Source organism: Psittacula echo (genome assembly GCF_963264785.1).
Source record: "Psittacula echo genome assembly, chromosome: 1".
Lineage (NCBI taxonomy): Eukaryota > Metazoa > Chordata > Aves > Psittaciformes > Psittacidae > Psittacula > Psittacula echo.
Window position 1 is genome coordinate 151,980,283 of NC_137735.1, and position 27,245 is coordinate 152,007,527.

Consider the following 27,245-nt stretch of genomic DNA (forward strand, 5'->3'; position numbering starts at 1 on the left):
TAGGCTTTGACCTGGATGATGGAGCAGAGTGCACCCTCAGCAAGATTAGAAATGACAGAAATCTGGGAGAAGGAACTGATACACCAGGTGGGTGTGCTGCCATTCAGAGGGACTTCAGCAGGCCGAAGAAATGGGCAGACAGGAAGCTCATGAAGTTCAGTCAAAGGAAATGCAAAGGGCTGCACCTGGGGAAGAACAACCCCAGGCACCACTATGCACTGGGGTGTAGAGGCCAGTGACCAGATGGAAAGCAACTGGACAGAGGAGCACCTGGGGTCCTCCTGGACAAAAAACAGAACATGAGCCAGCAATGTGCCCTTGTGGCCAAGGCAGCCAACAACCTCCTGGGCTGCACTGAGCAGAGAGTACTGCCAGCAGGTCAAGGGTGGTGATCCTTCCCCTCCACTCTGCACTGGTGAGACACCCCTGGAATGCTGTGCTTAGTTCTGGGCTCCCCAGTACCAGAGAGACAGGGACATACTGGAGCAAGTCCAGTGAGAGGTCAGGAACGTGGCCTCAAATCTGACAGCATCTGACCTATGGAGAGGGGCTGTGACCCAGAGAGCTGAGGCTGTTCTGCCTGGAGAAGAGAAGGCTCCAGAGTGAACTCAGCAACTTGTATAAATACCCAGTGAGAGGGAACAAAGGAAATGGAGCGAGCCCCTTCTCAGTGGTACCCACAGTAAGGAGAAGAGCCAACGAGCACAAACTGAAGCACAGGCGGTTCTAGTTAACTACAAGAAATCTTGTTTCACAGTGAGGGTTATCAAACAGTGGAATAGGTTTTCCAGGGAGGCTGTGGAGCCTCCATCCCTGGAGATGGTCATTACCTAACTGGACACAGTCCCAAGGAACCTGCCCTAGCTGACCCTTCTTTGAGCATGAGATTGGACTAGACAATCTCCAGAGGTGTCTTCCTGCCTCAACTGTTTTGTGATTCTCTGATCTGCTTTGGTTATTTACTCTAGCTTATTTACCTTATTAAGGTGTCTTTCTTCGTGATTATATTTTAAAAGGCAATAATTCAATATTGTTTCATATTTTGGTTGTATTGAACTATCTTTTGTGAAATTTTTCAGATTCTTTTAAAGGTGTATTCCATCTATCTAATTCTAATTTACTTCAATGCTAACGCTAAGGCTTGAATTTTATTATTAAGGCTTAAATGACTGCTTTTGCAGATATGAGCATTAAATAAAACAGGAAAGACAAAAGAGAGCTTGTGGACTTCACAGAAATATATTATGTATGCTTGAATCTGTATCAAGAAAAAAAAAAGAGTATGTGGCAAGATGTTTTATTCACATTCACTGATGTACCTGGCTATCTTCTAAGCTGAAAAAGTTAGAAAAAATATGGATCTCCTGGAGCGTTACTTTGGTGCCACCTGTGGATGTTTCCTAAGTATTGCTTTGCCCTTTTGGTAGGATGCTACTGATTAGAGCTCTGTGGGATATGCCTTTCTTTTTTCTTTTGCAATGAAAACCTGAGAGTTCACAAAGTTTTTGTTTTGTGACTCAAGAATAGGAGAATAATGGAAATAAATGTTTTAATTAAAACCACTTTGTCCACACACAGACATTCTCATTTTTGGTTTTTTTCCATCAGTATGATAACATATACTTGACTTTTGAACAACAGCTGCTGAGAACTTTGCAATGGCTTATTTCAGCAGTTTTCTTTCTCCAGAAAGCTGATTAACAGTTACTAGTGGCTATGAGTTTATCCAGACGTCATTACATCTTTCAGCAAAACCTGAAATGGTAACGTTTTTAGTGCTCTGTTTCAGTTGCCATAGACATTACAGAGTTTGAGTTAAGGGGTGTATTAGCTTGAGCCCTTTTCACCATGCCTGATGCTACTTGCTTCAGACAAAAGTAGGATAGGCAGGTGTAAAGTAATTCACTTTCTCCTATTACGTGGATCTTTCTTTCAGTTGACTCTTGGTCTTTTATTAGAAAGCTGAAATTTTTAGCTTGATTTCATGATCTTGCTGTCAGTTCATTTCCCCAGTTCACTGGCATAATAGATAATCATGTTTTCTTGGTTTCATAATTTTGTTTTAATCATTACTTCTATGTAGTACCTCTTATAGGAGGTGAATAAATGTTTCCATGTTACCTTAGTATCATAGGATAATTCAGGTTAGAAGGAACTTCAGGAAGTTTCTAGTGTAACCTCCTGCTTAAAGGAAGGTTGGCTCTGAGTTCAGACCAGGTTGCCGAGGGCTTTATCTAGTTGGGTCACATATCTGCAAGAAGGCTGCAGAGCCTCTCAGCTCCACTGCTTGACTGTTCTTACAGTGAAAACTTTTTTCCTTGTATCCTTAACATTTCTTTGTTCAAGTTTATGCCTCTTGTTTCCTGTCCTCCCACTATTCATCACTGTGAAGAGCCTGGTTCTGTCTTCTCTTTAGCTTTTGTGTAGGTACTAGAAGGCTGCTGTTGGGTCTCCCTGAAACAGTCTCTTCTGTAGGCTGAACAAGCCCCAGTGCTTAAGCTTTTTCTCATGGGGCAAGTGCCCCCAGGCCATTGACTCTCTTGGTGGCCTTCTTTCTTCATTCATTTTATTTTCTTTCTATTAATTAAATGATCAGAGTCATAGTAAACTCTTTTATCAGAGTTTTCCCATAGGTATACGGATTTAGAGATGTATAACATTACTATTTTTATTATTATTTTTCCTCCTCTGTGAAGGTTTCATAGGACAAATAGACTTGCTAACAAGATCATAATCTAGTATTGGAATTAAACTATGCCAGTGAGACGACAGCACTGATAGATATAAAAGGCACTAAAAATAACAATTATTTATGGTTTATTTTTCTGTGCATCTTAATGCCTCCCACACCCTGCTAGTTACAACTGTGCTCTCTAGACAGTAGACTGTGTCTTTACAGGTGATTACATCTCCTTTTTGTCCTAATAGATTAGAGTTCTTCCAGGGTGTATGTGCCTCAACAACACGTTCAGTGTTGCGTAATACAGTTGATCCACAGCTTGTGTGAAACGTTGTTTCATCCAGTCACATTTTGTCTACCTTTCTTGGAGGTTGATTTTATGATTGCTTGATACTGATTACATAAATAGCTATCCACAAATCGCTCTGCTACAGAAAAGTCTTCTTTTTGCCTTTTTTTTTCCAAAGTAATCAATCACCCTGGAAAGGTGATGGAACAACTTATTCTTGACACCATCTCTAGACATATCAAGGATGAAGGGGTCATTAAGAGTAGCCAACATGGTTTTACCAAGCGGAAGTCATGTTTGACCAACCTTATAGCCTTCTATGAGGAAGTAACTAGGTGGATGGATGATGGTAGAGTGGTAGATGTGGTTTTTCTTGATTTCAGTAAGGCATTTGATACTGCGTCCCACAGCATCCTCATAGATAAGCTAAATTCAACAAGGGCAAGTGTAGAGTCTTGCATCTGGGGAGGAACAACCCCATGTATCAGTACAGGTTGAGGGTTGACCTGCTGGAAAGTAGTGAAGGGGACAGGGACCTGGGGGTCCTGGTGGATGGGAGGATGACCATGAGCCAGCAATGTGCCCTTGTGGCCAAGAAGGCCAATGGCATCCTAGGGTGCATTAGAAAGGGTGTGGTCAGTAGGTCAAGAGAGGTTTCCTCCCCCTCTACTCTGCCTTGGGGAGGCTGCATCTGGAATATTGTGTCCAGTTCTGGGCCCCTCAGTTCAAGAAGGACAGGGAATTGCTTGAAAGAGTCCAGCGCAGAGCCACAAAGATGATGAAGGCAGTGGAACATCTCCGTTCTGAGGAGAGGCTGAGGGAGTTGGGTCTCTTTAGCTTGGAGAGGAGGAGACTGAGGGGTGACCTCATCAATGTTTACAAATATGTAAAGGGTGAGTGTCAGGATGATGGAGCTAGGTTTTTCTCAGTGATGCCCAGTGATAGGACAAGGGGTAATGGGTGTAAACTGGAGCATCAGAGGTTCCATGTGAACATCAGGAAAAACTTCTTTACTGTGAGAGTGACAGAGCACAGGAACAGGTTGCCCAGGGCGGTTGTGGAGTCTCCTGCGTTGGAGATATTCGAGGCCCAGCTGGACAAGTTCCTGTGTGATGTACTCTAGGTTACCCTGCTCTTGCAGGGGGGTTGGACTAGATGATCTTGTGAGGTTCCTTCCAACCCTTGGGATTCTGTGGTTCTGTGATTCTGTAATATGTAACATGGGGCTATAATTTCAGCGTTAACCTTTATCATGTTGAAGACCAGTCCTTCTCTGATGTGGTTTGTCTCATAGTTGATCTTGGAATTTCTACATTCTGTTCTATCTTTTCCCAACAGTCTAAATGACCAGTTTGGGTCCAGAGACTGAGCACTTTAAGAAAGCTTTGTTGGTTACAGAAAACTTGTGGAGACTGCAGTACCTGAAATGAAGTGCCATTCTGTTACTTTTTTAGTTCACAAATGGTTTCCTGTAGTTTTACCGCATTTGTTTAAGGATGGGGTATTTTTTGTTTCTGTTATTCTTCATCTGTCAGGATACTTGTTAGTTTACATGTATCAGTGTTTGAAAACAAACAGAAAACCCAAACCCATAAGGTTGAACAAGGCACATAGATCTGCTGACTTTGTTGTCTAGTACATTATCTCAGTTTTAATAGTTTTTTGGGCTTGGGTTTTGTTTGGTTGGCTTGGTTATCTGGTGGGGTTTTGTTGTGTTGGTTTGGGAAGGGGAGTGTGTGGTTGGTTGGTTTGTTTGGGGTTTGTTTTTGTTTGGTTGGTTTTTATTGATGCTTTCCATAAGGCTTCCTTGATAACCTACAACATATCCTATCATGAGAGAATAAGAATAAAGGCTTCCTTTCAAATTGCTATCTGGATGCTTTTTTCCCTGTGATCTTAATCATGGTCTTAAATAGTTCTCCATTTTCAGCCTTTTCAAGAAGTAAACATGTTGGCAATTATTTAGCTTTGTCAGTTATGTTTAAAAGATCAGTGGGTATGTGACCAACTGCATTAGTTCCTTTAGCAGCTACTCTTTTAAAAGTTGTGGCATCTGATATTTTAGAAAAGACTCAGCTCTGTATCTCAGAAATTGCTGTGTTCAGATAGATACTTGTGCTTTCCAGTACTACTGTCAGTGTCATCTTATGTTGGAATGTGGAAATTGCTTTAAGGAAAAAGGGAAATTATCTGTAGTAATATTCCTGACTTATGCATACAAATATAAATTAATATTCTGAGAAAATTACTAATTTATCAGGTGAAAATTAGAAAAAGATAAATCAGGGGGTTTTTGTGAAACAACCCACTGTCAGCACATTGTGTAGTGCTTCACTAAGAACCTATAGAAAAAAATTTGCTATGTTTGCATATTTGTTCTGGACATTCTTCACACTGAGCTGATCACCTGAGCTGCTTTGATCTTGTACCCAGACCAAAAATAGTCCAGAAGAAAAGTGTGGGGGAAAAACAGGGTTGTTTTTTTTTTACAGATGAGGTGAACATGTTTGTTGAGCAGTCAGATGAGGATCAGCAGAGAAGGGGCAGGACTTCTTTGGGCAGTAGGATTTGTCAAATCACTCAGGTTGAATATGGAATTTTACCTAGAGTGTAGTTCTATTTATAATTAGCTTGTGTGGTTTGCACTGTATTGTTTCTGTGTGTCTGGTAGAACTTGCTAGTCCATCTGTTCATTTAGGTTCATGCTAAAAATAATCTTTCGAAAACTCTGACCACTTCTGTGTGAATTTGAGAGAACAAGTGTTTCTCCCCTTAGCTGCATGAATTAGTTCAGAACTGACAACACAGGCCTGTGAGGTTGGGGAGGCTTGGAATCACCACTACTAGGAATAAAAGCTGTTTGCTGTGTACCAAGAGAAGAATGAGCTTTCTCAAATTTTTGTTTAGAAATAATTCAAATCAGTGTTCTTTCTATTTACAGTGTCTGAGCAACACGCCTCCTCTTACAGAATACTTTCTCAATGATAAATACCAAGAAGAGCTGAATTTTGACAATCCTTTGGGAATGCGAGGTGAAATAGCAAAATCTTACGCAGAGCTCATTAAGCAAATGTGGTCAGGAAAATACAACTATGTAACCCCAAGAGCATTTAAGGTCAGTAGGGAATTTAACCTGAATGTACTTTGTCATTTGCCTTTGCAGTTTAAGTATACAAAGCTTAGGAAAATATATGAGAATAAGAATTTTGAAGTCATATTCGTCAGTATGCAGACCATTCATTTAACTGTTAAAACACTTGGATGTATATTTAAGTATGAACTGCCCTTGTGCTTTGGTTTTTGAGAATCAGTTTTGGCTTCCTGTCTCCATTGAAAAGCCTGTCTTTTATAACTTTACACATTTTACCTTTGCAACCTTCTGTTGCGGCATATTGGAAGTATCTATTCTTTATAACAATTAAGGTACCAGAAGTATTTGTATTTATACTTTTTTAGACACAAGTGGGACGATTTGCACCACAATTTTCTGGTTATCAGCAACAAGACTGTCAAGAGCTACTGGCTTTTCTCTTGGACGGATTACATGAGGATTTGAATCGAATTAGAAAGAAACCTTACATTCAGTTAAAGGATGCAGATGGAAGGCCAGACAAGGTAGTGTTTTGGTGTTGGTCTTCTTCGTTTTAGTCAAGGCTGTACATTGTGAGATACTTCTACATGTTTGTGCATTGAAAAGTTGGGACACTGATCATGTGTGGCTTTTTCTGGAAGAGATTTCAGGAAATAAGCCAAGACCTTAAAATGGAGATCTTCAAGTACCTATGTAAATTTCAGGTTATTCAGAAGACAATTGGGTGAGGTGGAAGGGTGTTAAAAGAGTTGGAAAAACAATTTCCATTCTGTTGTTCTGCTATTCTTATATCTACACTATGCAGCATTCTGTATAAATACCTACACTATGTAGGTATACGTACCTGTACCTACACTGTGCAGCATTTCTGGAGAAAGCTCCAGTACTCTTACTTTAGGAAAACTCTTCTAGCACTGAGTTACAAGCATATAGGTAATTTAGTCTCACTAATAATTCTCACTATTCATTTCTTACTACTTCTGTCATAAGCCAGGTCATGCTTTCATTACAGGTGGTTGCTGAAGAAGCCTGGGAAAACCATTTAAAAAGAAATGATTCCATCATTGTAGATATATTTCACGGCCTTTTTAAATCCACCCTGGTTTGTCCTGAATGTGCTAAGATATCTGTAACCTTTGATCCCTTTTGTTATTTGACACTTCCACTGCCCATGAAAAAAGAGCGCACTTTGGAAGTTTATTTAGTTAGAATGGATCCACTTGCAAAGCCTATGCAGGTAAGCCTCTAAATTTATGTACAAAATTCCTGATTCATGTGGCATTAACAATGAATCTGAGTTGCTTTATATTGTTTAAATGTATAAGTACAGTCAGCAAATCCAGCAAGCTTTAGTTTTCTGTGTTCTGAAATCCCACTTGGAAAGCCTGAGGAAGGCTGTACATACCTTCTCATGTTTCTATCAGTTTCAAACAAGATATTGATAATTTCTTTATGGTTGTGTTAAAAAGGCTTCTTAATTTTTAAAATGTATGCTATATTCATTTGTTATTTTAGTGTTGCTTTAAATAATTTGAATGGTTATTAAAATACTTGTACACTTAATCCAGACTTACTTTCTCAGTTCTTAGCCTCAGAAGGCAAATCTTGGCAATAACTGGTGCAAAAAAGCCCCAGACTAAGTATATTAGGCAGTCCTGAATTCTTCTATGCTACCACTTAATAGTCAAAATCAATAATTTCACATGAGATTTATTTATAAAGAATATCTCTTTTGCCTTTTCTTTTTCTTTTTTTTCATAGGAAGGATGGTATTGTACACCTTAGAGTGGCATGAAACAATGTACATAGGTTATGGTAACAAGATCATGATTAAATGGTTCTATTATAGAGTAAGCAAGGATAGGGGAAATAGGACACAGGCAATTAGGCAGACTTGCAAAAAGCCTTGAACATCTATCGTCAGAGTACTATAGGAGAGAAGGTGGGGAGGAAGGGAGTATTCTCAAAGACAATATGAATTAAGGAAGTCAGAGGTAAAGGGACATGTATTAACTGTTGGAAGATGAGCCTGCTAGAAATTCAATTATTTGTGAGAACTGGTTTCCACAAGGGACACGCAGTAGTGGGGGGTGACCCTGTCTGATATGTGAGATGGCTATGCAGGAATTAATAGATTTTTGGGAAGAGTATGAGTTCAGTACTTTTGTGAATCTAAATAACTGTAAGACTTAAGGAGATATGAGACACATGCTGTACTTGGCAATTATGCGAAGTTACAATACCTTCTTTCTAATTAATCCTGTCTTTATTTATTATGCAAATAACAGGTAAAGGTCCTGTGTGGAGTTTCATTTCAAACTGCAGGGAAGCCACAGGGAGATTTTCTTTGACTGTTAATCATCAAGTTCTCTCTCTGCATGGGAGATTAATATCAGCCTTTATCCATTGCCTACCATTGCTTTTTTATTCCCAGTAATACTTTATGAACAACTGGTGTTGTATTCAAAATTTAAGAATATAGTGAATAGTATACATGCTATTTAAATGCTTAAATAAGCAGGTGCTGTTGAAACAGAAATCTGAGTGATTGCTGCTGTTAGTCTTATGTAGAAAATAAAATAATGTTAAAGAAAAACTTTGTGTAAACTAATAAATGTAGTGTTTGAAGTGTGCATGATTGTACAAATAAAGTTGTGAAGGTAACTACTACTTTCTCAGTAGCTTTTGGCATTTGTATTCGTTGATTTCCATACTTTACACCTAAAGTTCAAGAATCTGAAAGAAGTACATGAAGCATGCTGAACATGTGATATGTTATTTGTTTTTTCTCTTGTATATTTGTTCTCTTAAGAAATTAAAGTGACATTTTATTCTTTTTTTTTAGTACAAAGTAGTTGTTCCCAAAATTGGAAATATATTGGATCTTTGCATAGCATTGTCGGCTTTGTCTGGTGTTGCTGCAGATAAGGTAAGAGTAATTTCTTATAGGAAGCACAGCAATGAACATTTCAACACTACTGCTCTGATTTAATAATGTATACTCCATTTTCTTTTTAGATGATTGTTACTGATATATACAATCATAGGTTCCACAGGATATTTGGCATGGATGAAAATCTGAGTAGCATTATGGAACGTGACGACATTTATGTGTAAGTGCAGATACATGCTTCATGTATCTTTGCAGTTTGTTGTTTGCAAAAGATTAAAACGTAGACATAAGATGAAGACAAATGTTGGGGGGTTATTTTTTTTTAATTATGTTCCCTTTATAGCCTCTTAAATGATAGTTGTCCTTTGTATTTCTTTTAGATTTGAAATTGCTATCAATAGAACGGAAGATACAGAGCAAGTTATAATTCCTGTTTGTTTAAGGGAAAAGTGCAGGTACACTAGCTACAGCCATAGTGGTTCTTCACTCTTTGGTCAACCTTTTCTCATAGCAGTGCCTAGAAACAATACTGAAGATAAACTGTATAACCTGCTGCTGCTAAGAATGTGGTAAGGTTATTGTTTAAAGAAAAACATGTTTGCTATGAATAATGCTAATAAGTGTAATCAGTAGGAACTTGTATTTACATGCATTGCTTACAAACTGAGTAGATTTGAGTACTTAGTCTTTTATTTGCTTTCTGTTACATGTATTAAATCTAAAATTTTAAGCACTTGAGACATGAACTAGCGTGGATTTTAATTTGATGGGGTTTTGTTTGTTTGTTTGTTTGTTTTTTGTTAGCGTGACTTCATCCAAAAAACTGTTTGAGAAGAAAGTAGAGTCAATGTGTATTGTCAGTTTTGGGGAATTAACTCTGCTGTATACATAGCTGTTTGTTAAGGTTTGGTAAAATGGAAGTGTTTTGTCAGTTACTCTGCTATGGTTATAACACCTGTGTCTACTATACAAGTGCATATGCTAATTTATGTTGTGAAAGTATATGGTAGATACTTTCTGAAACTAGGCTGGAATAAGTGTCTGAATTCATGCTTCACTTTCTGTTGGTGTAACTTCCTCTGTAAGTGAGCTAATTTTCTTGTGTAAAAAAAATATGGTTAATGAACAGTTAAAGAAGTGAATTCTGGACAAGCAAACTAATAACAAAGAATCAAGTTGTATAAAATCAAGTAACTGCCAAAAGGCAAGCAGAATTTCAGATGTACCTGTAATAGTACACATCAGGCAATGAAAAACTTTATTCTGACTAAATCAGAAAGGAGTTCAGCAATACGGTACACTAGAAAAGATTTGCGGTAACCATTGAATTTTTTGGCTTGAAGAATGTAAATATTTAAAAATCTGTTGGTTGTAACTATTGTTTCATTTTTTATATTTAGCCGATATGTAAAAACATGTACCGAAAGCGAAGACACTGAAGGAACCCTACATTGCTGTAAGGACCATGGTATCAATGGTAATGGCCCGAATGGTATACATGAAGAAGGATCTCCAAGTAAGACTGGAATATCTAAAATTGTTTAGTATTTTGTCTTCAATTTGAGACTGAAGCTAATTCTGTAGTGTCCTTCAGTAGTTATTATTCTATTTAATTTCTTCCTCCTTACTCTTCTGACTGTTTCAGGTGAAATGGAAACAGATGAACAAGATGATGAATCCAGCCAGGATCAGGAACTTCCCTCAGAGAATGAAAACAGCCAGTCAGAAGACTCAGTTGGAGGTGACAATGACTCTGAAAATGGATTATGTACTGAGGATACTTGCAAAGGTCAACCACTCATGGGACACAAAAAGCGATTGTTTACATTCCAGTTCAATAATTTAGGCAATACTGACATAAACTACATCAAAGATGATACCAGGCATATTCGATTTGATGACAGGCAACCTAGGCTTGACGGTAAGTCATGGGGAACATGTTGGGCAACACTTGATTCTGATACTTTTTTTCTGACTCCACTTCCATAGAATAGTGTTTTGTTCTCTCGTTATGTTATTCAATATATCTTTTTATCCAGTAGTAAATTCTGTATAAATAATGAATTTGTTATTGCAATTAACCCATAAAAATACAAAAAATTGTGTGTGCTTCTCTTTTTAATCTTAAATTCATGCTAGCATTGTTTATTTTGAAGAGCGCTTGCCCAAAGTTAATACAATTTCATGTAAAGCGAGAAATAATATTAAGAAAAAACATGTTTTTAATCTTAGAAAGATCTTTCCTTGCTTTGGATTGGGATCCTGAATTGAAGAAGAGATATTTTGATGATAGTGCAGCAGAGGTAAGCTGTTCATGTTGCTCCCCTTTCCAGCACTAATAAAACTTAAATGTGAAAAATGCAACTTAATTAATGTAAGAGATTGTATGTCTTCAAAAGAGACAGCTAAGTTTTGGTTTGGGTTTTTTTCTTCCCCACATTATTTGGAGTAGATACGTTGTCATAAATAAACTTCATTTACACATCTAATTAACTAGCAAATCTGAGGCTTACTAATTTGGAAGTAAATCTGAAGCTGTGAAAACTTTTTGCTTGAATGGTTTCTGATCAGTTTTTCCATATATAGGAGCTTTGTAGTTACTGTTTATAGTAAGACGACATCACTAAAATGAGTTTTGTTTCATTTGTTCTCTTAACTCAAGAAATACTTCTCTTTAGGATTTTGAAAAACATGAAAGTGTGGAATATAAGCCTCCCAAAAAACCTTTCGTGAAATTAAAAGATTGCATTGAGCTATTCACAACAAAGGAAAAACTAGGTGCTGAAGACCCATGGTAAGAACAAAACAATTAAAATTATGTTCTATTGTGTATTTGTCAAAATGTAGTCCAAACCACATTTGAACATTGACAGAGATACTTAATTGATTTAATGGTATTTTGAATCTTGAAGTCATTTCAAGTGTAGTTGAAAATTCTCAGTATGTTTTCTGTTTTGATCCATTGCTTAACTAAAATCATTACCCTATACAGAAGGTTATGTTTGTATGGGAGAGAATTATTGCATTCAGAATTAGAAGAAAGGGTAGATCCATATGATATTCTAGTCTATGAACTGTGATCTACAGTGTATTAATAACATTGTGCCAAATCCAGTGCAGTGTTTTAAACATTCCTTTGAGATGAGAAGGCTTGGTGCCTATTGAAGGGGTTTTTTTTATGTAAATATATAACTTGCCTTGCATTGATACATGAAATCGGGGTGTGCTTAAGCAACGCGTTTGTGGGATAGTGAATGTCAGTAGAGCCTCTCAAATCCATGTTCCAACCATTAAGTTTTTTGTGGAGGCTTCTGATTCATGGTTCTTCCAAATCATAATTAGTTAGGAGTTGCCTCTGACTACTCACAATTATAGAATGTTCCCATAAGATCCTTCTTCTCCAGGAATCTCCTAGCAGTTAAAAAACTTTCATCAACACCTGGAGCTCAGAATTAAGTTTAAAAAGAGGGTCTGCCACTTTTTTTTTGTGGATACTTGAAAGTTTTGGAGAATTCCGGGTTTGGTCACCAGAGATCCTCCTTTATTTGAGAGGGGAGGGGGCTGACCTCATTTTTTGGTTTTTTTCTGGGTATTAGTCACAGGTGAAATGGGATAGGAGGCGGAAGAATTTGACAATTGAAACTTGGAAGAACCACAGGTGTCTCTTATTTATGGCTTTTCATACAGTCAGCTTTCCTGAAGTATTCTCATAACCCTTCCATCTTTTTTGTACAAAATATCAGAAAGCTGTGTTTTAACTAATGATAGAAGGACTGGTATAGAAGATGGGAATCCTATATTGGGGGGGTGCTACTTTTGTGTTCAAAATGCTGTGAGGCATCACTGTGAACATGCTTGCACACAATCACTTGAGTGTGGCATTAGTAACAGAAGATGGAGAGTGTGTGTGTGTTTCAGCTCATTCAGTTACTGGCTTTCTCTATAGTAATGTATTTTAATGTACATGTGGACTGCAGTTCTTTAAAAAAAGTTGTACTCTTTTTAGGTATTGTCCAAACTGTAAAGAGCATCAGCAAGCTACCAAGAAGTTAGACTTGTGGTCACTGCCCCCCGTACTGGTTGTTCATCTAAAGCGCTTTTCCTACAGCAGATACATGAGGGACAAGTTGGATACATTGGTTGACTTTCCAATTAAGTAAGAAACTAAGTATTTTGGTGCTAGAAGTGTAAAAGCATGACTAGAGTGCATGTTTAATTCAGCAATTATATGAAATGGTTTTGTCCTCAGCTTCCATGCGTGTTTCCGGTAACTACTGATAACAAAATACTTGCAGGTGAAAAGTATCAACTTGGAAAAAGTAATAATAGTAGATAACCACATGCTGGGTTGCATCAGAAGCGGCATGTCCAGCAGGTCAAGGGAGGTGATTCTCCCACTCTACTCCGCTCTCATGAGACCTTGAGTACTGCGTCTAGCTCTGGGGCCCCCAAAATAAGAGAGACATGGACCTGCTCAAGCAAGTCCAGAGGAGGACCATGAAGATGATCAGCGGGCTGGAGTACCTTTCCTATGAAAACAGGCTGAGGGAGTTGGGCTTATTCAGCCTGGAGAAGAGAAGGCTCCAGGGAGACCTTGTAGCAGCCTTCCAGTACCTAAAGGGTGCCTACAAGAAATCTAGAGAGGGACTTTTTACAAGGGCACATTATGACAGGATAAGAGGCATTAGCTTTATGATGAAAGAGGGTAAATTTAGGTTAGATATTAGGAAGAAGCTCTTTACTATGTGGGTGGTGAGACACTGGCACAGGTTGCCCAGAGAAGCTGCGGCTGCTCCCTCACTGGGAAGTGTTCAAAGCCAGGGTGGATGGGGCTTGGAGCAACCTGGTCCAGTGGAAGGTGTCCGTGCCCATGGCGGGGGGGTTGTAACAAGATGATCTTTAAGGTCCCTTCCAACCCAAATCTTTCCATAATTCTGTAAGTATAGAAGAACTCTTATCAATAGTTTTGGCCAAGATTGCTGGTTTCTGTTCCACTCCTCACTGAGTGAGACACGCACTCAGTGCAATGTAGTGTATGTTTTACTTGTGGGTAATATAAAGTAAAGAGCTCAAAGACCACCAAAATGTGAAATGGTTAAAAATATTATTAACATGACCTTCTTTTGGTTGTTTGTTTTTTGTGTGTTTGGTTTTGTTTTTGTGTTTTGTTCTGTTTTTTAAAACAGTGACTTGGACATGTCAGAGTTCCTTATTAATCCCAATGCAGGGCCTTGCCGCTACAATTTGATTGCTGTTTCCAATCATTATGGAGGAATGGGAGGAGGGCATTGTAAGTTGATTTCAAATATCATTCTAAAGTCAGCTTACTTCCCATGTTTATTTTGGGTTAAATACTGATCACTTTGAATCAATGGCCTTTTTACTGATAGAGGGATTATATTTTTTTCCATCACCCTGAAATGCTTTCATAAGTGTTTTAACACAAAAATCTATATGAAATGAGCTTTCAAGGATGATTTTAGGTTCTTTTACACTTATAGCTATGTATATTGTGGAAAGAGAAAACATTAGATCTCCATAAGAGCTACTGTACTCTTACAACCGATTTTGTCTTACTTGCCTGTATTTTTGTACATTGTGCATCTCCTGGAAAGAACAGGCAAAAATTAAGAAGTGATTGAGGGATTTTATTTTGACTGTTTCTTCTCACTGTATGTTCTCTTTAAGAAGGGGAATGTTATTGGTTGAGCTTTCTTTGCTTAAAAAAAAACCTAACAAGTATGTGAAAGTATGAATCTAATTGTGATAGGTTTTAGTTAGCTAAATGTCAAGTGTTTCACATTAACAGACTCTAGCAACTGATCGTGTTACATCTATGAAGACAGAGTCCTCAGACATTGTACTTTTTTGTCCTAGATACTGCTTTTGCAAAAAATAAGGATGATGGAAAATGGTACTACTTTGACGATAGTAGTGTGTCCACTGCATGTGAGGACCAAATAGTGGCAAGTACCTTTTGTGTTTCTAAAACTGGGACTGTTGATAATGTTCTTTTCTTGAGGGAAGACAAATGAAGAGTAAACCGTGAACCTTGCTGTAAATGTGTAGGTAGTAGTTTGTGTTCTTTCAAAGGACAACACAAAACCGAAATGGTTTGTTCCAACATGCAAAAATAACTTATATGAAAGCTTTGGATTTCTTTGTAATTTTACTTCGTACACTTGGAAGGAGAGGAAAAAAAAAAGGATAACTTGGATTGTAAATGTTTTGTCTGGAGCCTCATAAGCATATCACGCTTCTCTCTTCTACAGTCCAAAGCAGCATATGTGCTCTTCTATCAGAGACAGGACACGATCAGTGGAACTGGCTTTTTTCCTCTTGACCGGGAAACTAAACAAGGTGCTTCAGCTGCCACAGGCATCCCACTAGAAAGTGATGAAGACAGCAATGAAAATGATAATGATATAGAAAATGAAAATTGTATGCACACTAACTAATGGAAGAACTAGAAGCCATAGAGACTTTCTTACAGGGGATACCTATTGAAAGAAGGAAATTGCCCACCAAATTAAAAATAAAAATCTGAGATGGGGAATTTCAGATAACAGAATGTAAATCTTTATTAAATTTTAACATGTGCAGTACTTGAAGTGAAACAATAAAAACTCAAACAGAAATTGTCTCTAATGCATTTACAGTCTTGTATTCACAAGCTATATATAGGAAATCACAAATAAACCCCTTTTAAGTTTTCTGCTGCTGTTCTGATGAATTATGTTTTCTTCTGTTTTGGATGTGAGTTAATAACTAAAATGTTAAATCTGTGGACTTCTGACATTTATTTTCTTAGTAGTGCAAGAATACTACTGCCAAGTTTAGTTTCTGATGAATATATACATGTTCTTTAGGCTGTCACAAAGATTGCAAGTAAAAATGTCATAAATATATAAGCAGTAGTTTTCTTGAAACAGCAAATTTTTGTTTCTCCCTCAAATTTACTCCTTTTTTAAATTTGGTCACAATAGAAGAAATAGCTTGAAAAGGTGTTTTAACCTTTTGTGATATAGTTGAGCATCCAGAATATTATGTTCATCTTACTGCTGCTGTGGAACAGGTTCTGGATTTCATGCTGCATTAACAAAAAGTTTTTCAATTAACTGTTAAGTATCCTTTGTTGCTTGTTGGAATCTACTCTGCAGACATAAATCCTGTTATCTCGCTTCTAAGAAATGCATAATTTTAATCTGGTGTCAGTCCAAAATTTAAAATTGTGCTGTAAGTTCTTTCTCCCCAGTTTTTGTAGTTTGACAGCTTGCAAACTACTCTGTAATAGGGTCAGAGTTAATATTATCCTGTATCCATAGTAATGACTGTGTATCGGGCTTAGATGAGAATTTTTTCAGTATAACCTGCCTTTAAATTGTTAATGAACACAATTATTTTAAAGGTAGGCTTGTTAATTTTCTTTGTGTGTTCCTGATGGAATTCACCATAGCCTTACAGCATATCTGAAAAGGTAACTCATTATAAGAGAATTGGCATTTGCATGTTCAAGTCAGAACCTGTACAGTATATAAAGCGTACAAACTTTGAGTTGGGTTTTAGTTAATTGTATTCAGGGGTCCAGGATGCCAAAATAAGTGTGACAGTTTGAAACATTTTTTAATTTGCTGCTTTCCCTTTGATCTAGTTGGAAGAATGTATTGATGATTTGTATACAATACTGCCTTTGCGAGGGGCTCTTTAAGTGCGGGGGCACACGTCACATATCTACTACCTGGAGAATTGCCTGGTGTCCCACTGTTCAAACAAATAACTTAAAAAAGGCGAAAAGTATGATGTTCTTCACTTGAACTAATCAAATACAATAGGTTATAAATTGTGTATTGTAAATAAAAGTTCACTCTGTGAGTGCACATTTTGGTAAATTATTTATTTATGTTAGCATTAAAAAGTTTAAAAAATTGCATTTGACCAGGATATAAATAAGGTATTGTTGGACATGGCTTTGCTTTATACCTTGATATTAAAACTGGTGTTTCATCCTGGTATTTTAAAGCTGCTTTGAGTTCTTTTTTCTTTTTTTTTTTCTTTTTTTTTTTTAAATGTAAACTAACCTCCTGCATGACAGAGGTTAAAATTTTGTCTGCACTTGAGTTCACTTGGGTTTACATTTGAAATGCGCATGTTTATTTATACAGATTTCAATAAAGCTATTCAAGGCCTTACTTAGTCTTCCATTTTCTTACAAATTCTTTTCCTGCGCTGCTTGTGTAATGGGTGAGCTTTGTCTAAGACTTATATTATTGGTTACAAAATGGCTAGTTAATGACCAACACAGAATAAGGTTAATAGTATGTCCAGAAGATAGCATATATGAAAGGGGTTCTCTCCTGTCATTGCATAGCTCTAAAAACATTTATAAGGCTTTAAAAAAAAATAGATATTGTCATAAAAAACCTATTACTTAGGTTATAAATGTAATATTAAAACAATAGTTATATAACTATTAATAACAATACTACAACAATAACCAAATGGGAAGCTACTAACTCTGACGTGGTTGGTGAATGAGGTGATACATTTAAGATTAGACAAACCAATATAATGGGGGGGAAATGATACAAGCTTTTGGCTTAAAACCTTGTAGTTAGGTGTGGAATTCAGTAACCCAATACAAAGATATGTACTGTGTTAGATTTTGCGTTTAATTTGCTTATTTTAATCGGAGCACTTGAGAGAAGAGATTTATCTGTGGAGTAAAGGAAGTAATCCTAGAGAAGCAGTCATCTCTTTGAGTAACACACACAAAGCCCAGCTACGTTCATACTCCTGTTGGTTTTCACATGTCAGGTTAGTCTACAACTTGCTTGGAAAAATAATGGGGGAGCAAAGGATCTGGTTTGGCTTACCAAAGTCTCACTCTGGAGTTTGTAGACAGGAGCTTTAGTATCTGATAACTTGAGTCTCCTAATGCACCTCATTCTCCCTTTGAAAATGCAGACATATATACATATATGGGATCCTATAGTTAAAGGAATGTACTTACCTACTAATAGTTGGATCATCCGCGTAGAGCTTAAAATAGTATTGATCTAAGTAGTAGTAGTAGTATTGATCTAAGGTTAGGAAGAAATTACATACATAGTTTCTAATTTCTTTCTTGTTACTGTTAATTTGACTTCCAGGATTGCACACACCCAGTTCGTGTAACCAGCTTCCTAATCAGATACAAAGATCAGTAACATTTCTATGTGACTGCCTCAAAGCTTTCTGGGAATTCAGCCGAGTTTGTGACTTCTGTAAAACTAGTCTGTATTCACACATAAGATATGATAATTCATCTCATTCATCCAGTGTGGACATGCTTAAAACTGCAGAAAGCATATTATTCTTTATGGTGTCTATCAAAAGTTATTGTCACTAAACTTGTGGTTTATCTACAGAAGAAAGAGGGACCTCACATCTTTTTCTATGAATCATGTCTGATAAAAATCTATGCTTTCTTTTTTCATTTACATTAACAGCAAGCTTTTTGATGGCACCAGCATAAACCCCAAACTGATAAGATACAGTTAACCTTGTTAATGTGAAACTTGCAGAAACAAAACAAGAGTAGGAGGCAGAAGACAGCTTGCAATTCCAGTTACTCCATGTATTTTGTGACAGCAATAAGTCAGTTAAAGCCTGCCTGGGAGGGAAGGAGAGGTGAAGACTGCCCACCACGTCTTGTTTTAGTTAGCTTCAGACAGCGTTCTGGATGCTTCAGTGCAGATCAGTTCCCTGATCTCTTCTATCATTCACTTAATTAAAGCCCTTCTTGCCTTCCTGGCACACTGAAGTTTGCAACTACTGTTAAGATGACAGATGAGAAAAGCTGTCAGATATTACCCTGCCAGATGATGTGGAAACGTCTCCTGCATCTACAGCTAGCTGCTAATGGGAAAGCCACAACCCCTTCTAGCTTTCCCAGCAAGTTAGCACTCCATTACAGAGTGTAATTTCTTAAGCTCTCTGAAGTCTTTCGCATGAAGTCAGTATGGCAGGCAAAGATTAGCAAACCCACCAGGTTTCGTCAAAAACTATGCAGCCTTCTTTGATGTCAGACTCTAATTTCAGGGTATGGTTTCTCATTGTTTCTAAGTACCAGTTACTTGGATGAAGGAAATAATTATAAATGTAGTGAAACAATTAATATGAATATATTTGACAGAAGCAGCATATTCCTAGTCTGCAGGAAAACTGCTCTTCTCAGAGTTTTTAGTTCTATTTCCTTGGGGGGTTAATTGTTGAAACAGTTCCGCTTTCATAGTTCCCAGATCCTGTGTTTTACTGGGCAATGCATGCTCCTGAGGCAGGCAGCGAGGCCTGTCTTACTGAAAAGAAATTAGATCTTGGTATAGCATGGAAACCCCAGAAGAGCCCACATGTGACAGGTTTATGACCAATTTATCCCATTAACTAGGGAATGAACTGGGTTACTACATGCCAGGTAGCTTAACAGTCATCCTGGCCCAAATAATGCAAAAGCACTTATATATATACTTATATATACTGTACTTATATATACTGACTCACAACAGTCAGTATGGTTTTATGTAAAGTAAGTTTTGTTACTTTGGGGGAGAGGGCAGTAATTGCAAAAGAGAGTTGGTAAAGATTGTAATATAAGTGCACTTAAATATCACCTTAAGTGTTACATTACTCTCCTCAAAATACAAGTATTATGCAGTATAACCAAATACAAAGTTTAGGAACCAACGAACAATCTCACAATAGTTTCCATTAGGAAATCACTGCGGAATAAGAGTGTTATTGGTTGTTTTTATTCAATGTGTAAAATACTCCGATCATAGCTACAGAAGGTGGGAAGTAGTAAGTACTGCTAAATCCTGTGCAGCTGTAGTGGATAAGCAATTCAGAATGAGCTCCTGATGTGAAACACGGGCATATGAACTTGTCCTTGAATACATAATCAGAAATAAGACTTAATCTTCCCAGGTCTGTGGGAAGGATCCTGGGAAAACACACCATTTGAGGTACTACCTGTTACAAGTTCAAGCTGTAACATGGGAGACATCATAGATTCAAAAAAAGCTACAATCCCAATTAGATTAATTGCAATAAAAGATATAAAAGAATTATTTTCTCAGACAGACTATTCAGAAGTGCCTTGATTTTCGTGTGACACCTTATGAGAGGGGAGATCGCTGTATGCAGGGTGTACTAGAGAGAAATGTCCCAAGAACTAAAGCCACAAAGCTGAAACTGGACAATCTGAATTGAGATCAGTGCGGGAGCCTTTTATGCAATTACTTTTTAACAAGAAGTAGGAACAAGCCTGGACGTCAAGAGAGCAGACTTTGGCCTCTTCAGGAACCTGCTTAGTAAGGTTCCATGGGATACAGCCCTAGAGGGCAGGGGGGGCCCAAGACTGTTGGTTGATATTCAAGGATCACCTGCTCCAAGCTCAGGAGTGTTGTGTCCCAACTAGAAGGAAGTGCAGCAGGAGGGCCAGGAGACCTCCTTGGATGGATAAGGAGCTGCTCAGGAAAATTCTAAGGAAAAAAGAGGCTTATAGAAGATGAAAGCAGGGACAGGCAGCCTGGGAAGAATACAGGGATGTTGTCCGGGAAGCTAGGGACCAGGTCAGGAAAGCTAAGGCCCAGTTAGAATTGAACTTGGCTAGGGATGCGAAGGATAACAGGAAGGGATTCTGTAGGTACGTAGCGAATAAAGACAGACTAGGGACAACGTAGGCCCCCTTCAGAAGGTATCGGGAGAACTGGCTACCCAGGATTTGGAGAAGGCTGAGGTTCTTAATGGCTTCTTTGCCTCGGTCTTCACTGGCAAAGGCTCTGACTGCACCACCCAAGTCTTGGAAGGCGAACGCAGGGACTGTGAGAATGAAGACCCCAGGCCCACTGTGGGAGAGGATCTGGTTTGAGACCATCTTAAAAACCTGAATGTACACAAGTCCATGGGACCTGGTGAAATCCATCCGCGAGTCCTGAAGGAGCTGGCGAATGAAGTTGCCAAGCCACTGGCCATCATATTTGAAAAATCATGGCAGTCAGGTGAAGTTCCCAAAAACTGGAAAAGGGGAAATATAACCCCCATTTTCAAGAAGGGGAAAATGGATGACCCGGGGAATTACAGACCAGTCAGTCTCACCTCTGTGCCTGGCAAAATCTTGGAGCAGATTCTCCTGGCAGGCATGCTAAGGCACATGAAAAACAAGGAGGTGTTTGGTGACAGCCAGCATGGCTTCACTCAGGGGAAATCCTGCCTGACCAATTTGGTGGCCTTCTAGGATGGGGCTACAGAACTGATGGACAGGGGCAGAGCAGTTGACGTCATCTACCTGGACTTGTGCAAAGCGTTCGACACTGTCCCACACAACATCCTTGTCTCTAAATTGGAGAGACATCAATTTGATGGGTGGACCACTCGGTGGATAAAGAACTGGCTGGATGGCCGCACGCAAAGAGTTGTGGTCAACGGCTCCATGTCCGGCTGGAGACCAGTAACGAGTGGTGTCCCTCAGGGATCGGTGTTGGGACCGGTCTTGTTCAACATCTTTGTTGGTGACATGGACAGTGGGATTGAGTGTGCCCTCAGCAAGTTTGCCGATGACACCAAGCTGTGTGGTTCGGTTGATACGCTGGAGGGAAGGGATGCCATCCAGAGGGACCTCGACACGCTTGTGAGGTGGGCTGATGCCAACCTGATGAAGTTTAACCATGCCAAGTGCAAGGTCCTACACCTGGGTCAGAGCAATCCCAGGCACAGCTACAGGTTGGGCAGAGAAGAGATTCAGAGCAGCCCTGCAGAGAAGGACTTGGGGGTGTTGGTCAATGAGAAAATGAACATGAGCCAGCTTCAGTGTGCGCTCGCAGCCCAGAAAGCCAACTGTATCCTGGGCTGCATCAAGAGGAGCGTGACCAGCAGGTCGAAGGAGGTGATCCTGCCCCTCTACTCTGCTCTCGTCAGACCTCACTTGGAGTATTGTGTGCAGTTCTGGTGTCCTCAACATAAAAAGGACATGGAACTGTTGGAACAAGTGCAGAGGAGGGCCACGAGGATGATGAGGGGACTGGAGCACCTCCCCTATGAAGATAGGCTGGGAAAGTTGGGGCTGTTCAGCCTGGAGAAGAGAAGGCTGCACTGGGACCTCATAGCAGCCTTCCAGTATCTGAAGGGGGCCTACAAGGATGCTGGGGATGGACTGTTCATCAGGGACTGTAGTGACAGGACAAGGGGTAACGGGTTAAAACTTAAACAGGGGAAGTTTAGATTGGATATAAGGAAGAAATTCTTTACTGAGAGGGTGGTGAGGCACTGGAATGGGTTGCCCAGGGAAGCTGTAAATGCTTCATCCCTGGTAGTGTTCAAGGCCAGGTTGGACAGAGCCTTGGGTGACATGGTTTAGTGTGAGGTGTCCCTGCCCATGGCAGGGGGGTTGGAACTACATGATCTTAAGGTCCTTTCCAACCCTAACTATACTGTGATTCTATGATTCTAAGCAGAACAATGAGCAGAGTAAGCAACAGGTGCGATGTTAACTGGGTAGGTGCCTTGCCTCGGCTAAGGGGGGAGGCAGCTGAGACAATAACCCTTCCCCTGCTGGGTTGGAGGCTTAGTCTGAGCCATGTGCCTTGGCTTTGAGATCCGTGAGTCCCTAAATACCCTGTTCTGTCAGAGGAAGGTTCTTTCCTCTTCAGGCCTAATGGCACCACTTAAAAATCACTTTAAAAGTTTTGAATGAAAGCCTGATTCTGTAAGTATTTGCTCTGAGCAAAGCACAGTTTGAGGAAGGCCTTCACTTGTGTTATAAGAATTCATTCATATGGGACTAAACCCCATGCTCTTGTTTCAGGGTAGAAAACAGTACGATTTTTCTTTCCTTCCTGCACCATCTGTACTAATCCGAACTCAGGAAGCTGTTTCAAGCCCCAGCTGCATGACCTCTTGGATTTGTCATTTCCTTAAAGTAATTCTTCTCCCTGCCAGTTACCTCCTAAACTGAAACACACATCTCCCTTTTCCGTCTTTCTTTGTGATGCTGGAAGAGCACCCTACTTTTCCATGACAATTTCTGTTAAAGCACAGTGCTTCTGTTAAAGTTCACACATGCCCCTGTTGAAAACTGTGTGGTTCCTCACAAATGACAATTAAAACCCGCACATAGTGCACCAAAGTGTCTTCCAGAACGCAGCAAAGGGCATCTGAAAAGAATTCAGATGGCCTATGCTTGTCTTCAACATTTGTCAATGTTATAAAACACGCGCTGTGCTGTGGGTGTTGGGTAGATGTGTGTCTCAGCTGAGGAGAAAGTCTGCAAACAGAAGGGACAGTAATTACTATGTACCATCTATACCTATTAAATACAAAGAACATCTGCCAACTCAGATGTGCTTCTCAGTGATACAAAATACACTGTTTAGGACTGCTCATATAGGACTGCTTTCCTTGGTCAATTTGCTGAGCAAGAGGAAAAGGTAACCTGGATTCTATTTGAGTTCTGTCCGCCCCATTCCAATGGGGAAACAGCAGCTTTCATAAACCTTAATATAATTCAGCTGCAAGTCAACAGGTCAATAGAAGTTACACAGCATTGTGACTCTGTAGTCGCATTGGCCAAATCAAACATGTTAGTCATGTTGACTCACTCTGCATTACCTAATAGCTGCTCGATGAATTAAATGCAGTGTCTAAATAACCCATTTATTGGTGAGACGGATGTCCTGAATAAGTTTGCCATGTGTGACGTGGATCCTAAATGCAACTTCTAGAGCTGAGACCCAGATTTGGGCACAGTTTTAACAAGCAGACTAGGACTATCAATCACAGCAGTTGGATCTTCACATCTTACTTTAAAGAATTTTCTTCCACCAATGAGATTCTGGCCTCTGACACTGTGTGAATGGGGTTTGATTTTACTGTAAAATAAAATCATTCATATACTAAAATTCTTTTGTTTTCCAAATTCTCGATTAATAAAAAATTGCTGTGAACATTTTAGATTAATGAACTACAGTTGGGCAACACAGTAATCACAAATGTTTTGATCAAGTATAATAAAAGCACTTCAGGTTTCTGAATAGATGTCTATAGTACACAATAATCACTATCCACTGATGGGATGGAGACAATAGAACTTCTTCATAAAATATCCAGAATCGTCAAATTAACTTATTTCTACACAACTGGAAGAAATTACATAGGAAATAATGCCTTTAGAGTTGTCTTCAGGAAATGTAACCTTAGGCATTTCTGTAATATTTTTCAGATAAGGTGGCAAAGATGAAGAGATAAATCAAAAAAGTTTGTAGAACTACTTACTATGGGAAGAATTTGGTTATCCTCTATAATTGTTGGATTTCTGGTTAACATTAGGCTCAGTTTGAGATTATCATGTAGAAAAGATCATTTTTACGATGTAAATTGCTGCCATAGAATCAAGTGTGATGGATTATACTGTCCCTGTTTCCCTAGTAGTACTTGACAATATGATTAGAATTTGACAGACATGATATTCTTTCCTTGAAATAAAAAGCCCACACAAACCTTAATTTATTTAACCAATAGGAAATCTTCCCAAAACTTCTGTGAACAAATGTGCTGTTAAAAATAGAAGGAAACAAACCAGATTTAAATTTCCATACTCCATTCCAGAACAGACGTATTGAGTAATCCAATGGGACTTCACACCACTAGGAGACAAAAGCAAAAGAACTCATGGCAAAGAGGAAGAAATTGTGCAGAACTGTGAATGTATGTAAAAACGATGGATCACAACCAAGACAAGAGCAGGAGTATGGAAAAGCCTATATTGCACGAGTAGAAAAGACAAATGGAATGAGAAAGTAGCTGTAGAATGCTACTAAGGAGATGGTAGAGGACTTCAAATACATTCTAAGAAAAGCAGAGTGCTATGATTAGAAAGAAAAGCAAATACTGCAAAAGTCACTAACAGGCGACTGAGAATTGCAGTCCTTGATAGATGTGGGTTGCCTTGTAGGAAAAGAAAAGGAAGTAATTTGGTTCCTAGCAATGGATTTAACTTCTTACTGAAAGATACAGAAAACCACTAGAAAGGAAACAATCTAGAAGTGATTCCAGCACATTATGAAGACATTTTGAAATAAGACAGTAATAGAAGAATCAAACTATTTTTAACGTGAGTCCTCACCTAGTCATTATCTAGACAACTGCAGTTTATGTGTCCAAGTATTGGATAATGTCTTGAGAGTAGGACCTGTGTTAGAGTAAGGCTCTGAATGTCCTGAAGGGGAAAAACAATTAGATGTCAAGTTCTTTGAAACCCTGCTGTAACAGTTTGGAAAGGCTGATTCTTGCCTTCTATGATCTTGCCTCCTATGATCTTGCCTCTAATAAAATAAGACGCTGAAGCCCACCAGACATTTGTATCCTCCATACAAAAGTGCAGCTGAGCTGGTAAGGAGCAAATCCACCTGGTAAAGAATTTGTCAATACTTGGTACATGTTAACTGCTAATTTTATAATTAAATTGTTTAGCAAATCTTCTTAGATCATGGCATGGTTTTGCTAGTTAGGACTGATAGAAGGAAGTGAGGCCCCTAGAAATAAACAGCCACAGGATCTACTGATCACCATGCTGCCAAAGGGAAATAAGGTCTCAGACTGGCTGAACAAGTTTTGCATTCCATTTAATGATCCATTCGGTGGCTCCAGGGCCTGGCTCTCAGCTGGAACAGTGAATGTTCAGACCTGGAATTTCCTATGCTCCAGCCAGCAGCCAGCTAAGAGCACACCAATGCACTGGGTAAGAGGGGACAAAAAAAGCCCATTTACCGTGCCCTGGGAGTGGGGTCCAGAAAGGGGCTCCCACTTGTGAAACACCAAACAGAACTTCTAGAAATGCTGTATTAACTATGCCACTGTTATCTATGAAATTCCCACTTGTATGCATCCTTTGATATGGACATACTTTCTTGTACACGACCCAGAACATAGACACATACTGTGGTATAGCCCTGCTTTACTGAGAATACATATTCACAAGTGGAGATGATCTGTATAGTATTCAGAAATATTCAGAATATCTGTATAGTAATTTTACTACAAAAGAAAGCACTTGGCTCTTTACAGTTGGATTTCTTTGGCTGTGTTCCAAATTCCCTGAGAAGCGTGTTCATTCTGTTTACCTGTTTTGACTCAACCTCAGTAACAAAACTTCCTTCAGACTGCTGCTTATAAACACAGCCACACATGCAGCCATACAAATATTTACACCAAGGGCAAAATACTCTGAATGAAATCTTCATAAAGCAAAAAAGATAAGCACAATATATAAGGTAAACCAAGGCCTCCGTATCAAACAGTTCTTCACGAGGATCTCTTCCATGAGAAATCACTAATCCTTACGGTTTATAGAAAGAAGTGCCTGTAAAATAAAGTAGTGGTCACACTTCAGTTATCTTTGGGAACAGCTGTGCTGGAGGCTCTCAGATGTACGTGGCCATATTAAGTCTTTCCTGTGCTGGTGTGAGTTAGCTACAAATTAGGTTGGCCAGCAGTGTAGCAGTGGCAGTGTGAGAAAAGAATATCTATGTAATGTACTGGGCTCTATGCTACTTGTGCAAATGTATCTATTTTTCTAATTATTTTCTGCATTTTATAGCTATGACTGCTATGCTTGCTGTATAGACAGAGGCCACCCCTAATGCAAAGGACCTAACATCCATCCAGTAGATGGAAACTCTCCTGCAGTAATGTGATCACTCTGCAGCCTCAGGGCTGCAGTTTGGAACCATTATCTTGAAGGATTCACCAGAGCTTAAAGAAAGTATTCAGTGGCTTCTCCTCTCTGCTGCAGCAGCCAAAACATATTTTCACACAGCGGAACACCCTTCTCCTCCCTGGCGTTGCTTGGTGATCAGTAGATTGACTGCAGGTTACCAGGTGTCTGGAAATATTTCCATAATCTACATGCAAGCTGAAGAAGAGATCAAAAGGAAAATATTAAAAAGACATAGGGAGGGTTTTGGCAAATAGATGAGAGAGCAGCAAAATAAACAGACTGCAGCACAATGTGTACTTCTGACATTCCTGACAGGCACTTTTACATTACGCATCCTGCACCTAAAATGAGAGTCTCAGGAAAAAGACCTCTCCAGAGAGTGCAGAAGAATCCACTGTGCACTGCAAGATTTCTCCATCAAATAACATTAATTTCACTTCCACACATCTATGCCTTTATTTCTAAACCAAAAATTCCTAACAATGGACATGAAGATTGCAGGAAATTCCGATCAGAAGTGCAAGATCCCTCACCCACTGAGCA

At 39.0% G+C, this 27,245-nt stretch overlaps 1 protein-coding gene across 6 annotated transcripts in view; it reads left to right on the plus strand.

The window, feature by feature from the left end:
• USP15 (ubiquitin specific peptidase 15) overlaps nt 1-17,305 on the plus strand; it is a 63,317-nt gene extending 46,012 nt beyond the window's left edge. Inside the window, exons 9-22 of one of the 6 annotated variants that reach the window (XM_080615940.1) lie at nt 5,911-6,084; nt 6,426-6,584; nt 7,073-7,297; nt 8,906-8,989; nt 9,079-9,173; nt 9,334-9,522; nt 10,354-10,469; nt 10,599-10,874; nt 11,186-11,256; nt 11,632-11,747; nt 12,960-13,109; nt 14,140-14,243; nt 14,831-14,919; nt 15,226-17,305. In XM_080615940.1, coding sequence (XP_080472066.1) covers nt 5,911-6,084; nt 6,426-6,584; nt 7,073-7,297; nt 8,906-8,989; nt 9,079-9,173; nt 9,334-9,522; nt 10,354-10,469; nt 10,599-10,874; nt 11,186-11,256; nt 11,632-11,747; nt 12,960-13,109; nt 14,140-14,243; nt 14,831-14,919; nt 15,226-15,411 — 2,034 coding nt within the window. In that variant the 3' untranslated portion in view covers nt 15,412-17,305. Of the gene's footprint in view, nt 1-5,910; nt 6,085-6,425; nt 6,585-7,072; nt 7,298-8,905; nt 8,990-9,078; nt 9,174-9,333; nt 9,523-10,353; nt 10,470-10,598; nt 10,875-11,185; nt 11,257-11,615; nt 11,751-12,959; nt 13,110-14,139; nt 14,244-14,830; nt 14,920-15,225 lie in introns of those variants that run through there. The other 5 variants (XM_080615941.1, XM_080615942.1, XM_080615943.1 and 2 more) reach the window with 5 other exon arrangements.
• The last annotated feature ends 9,940 nt before the right edge of the window (nt 17,306-27,245 follow it).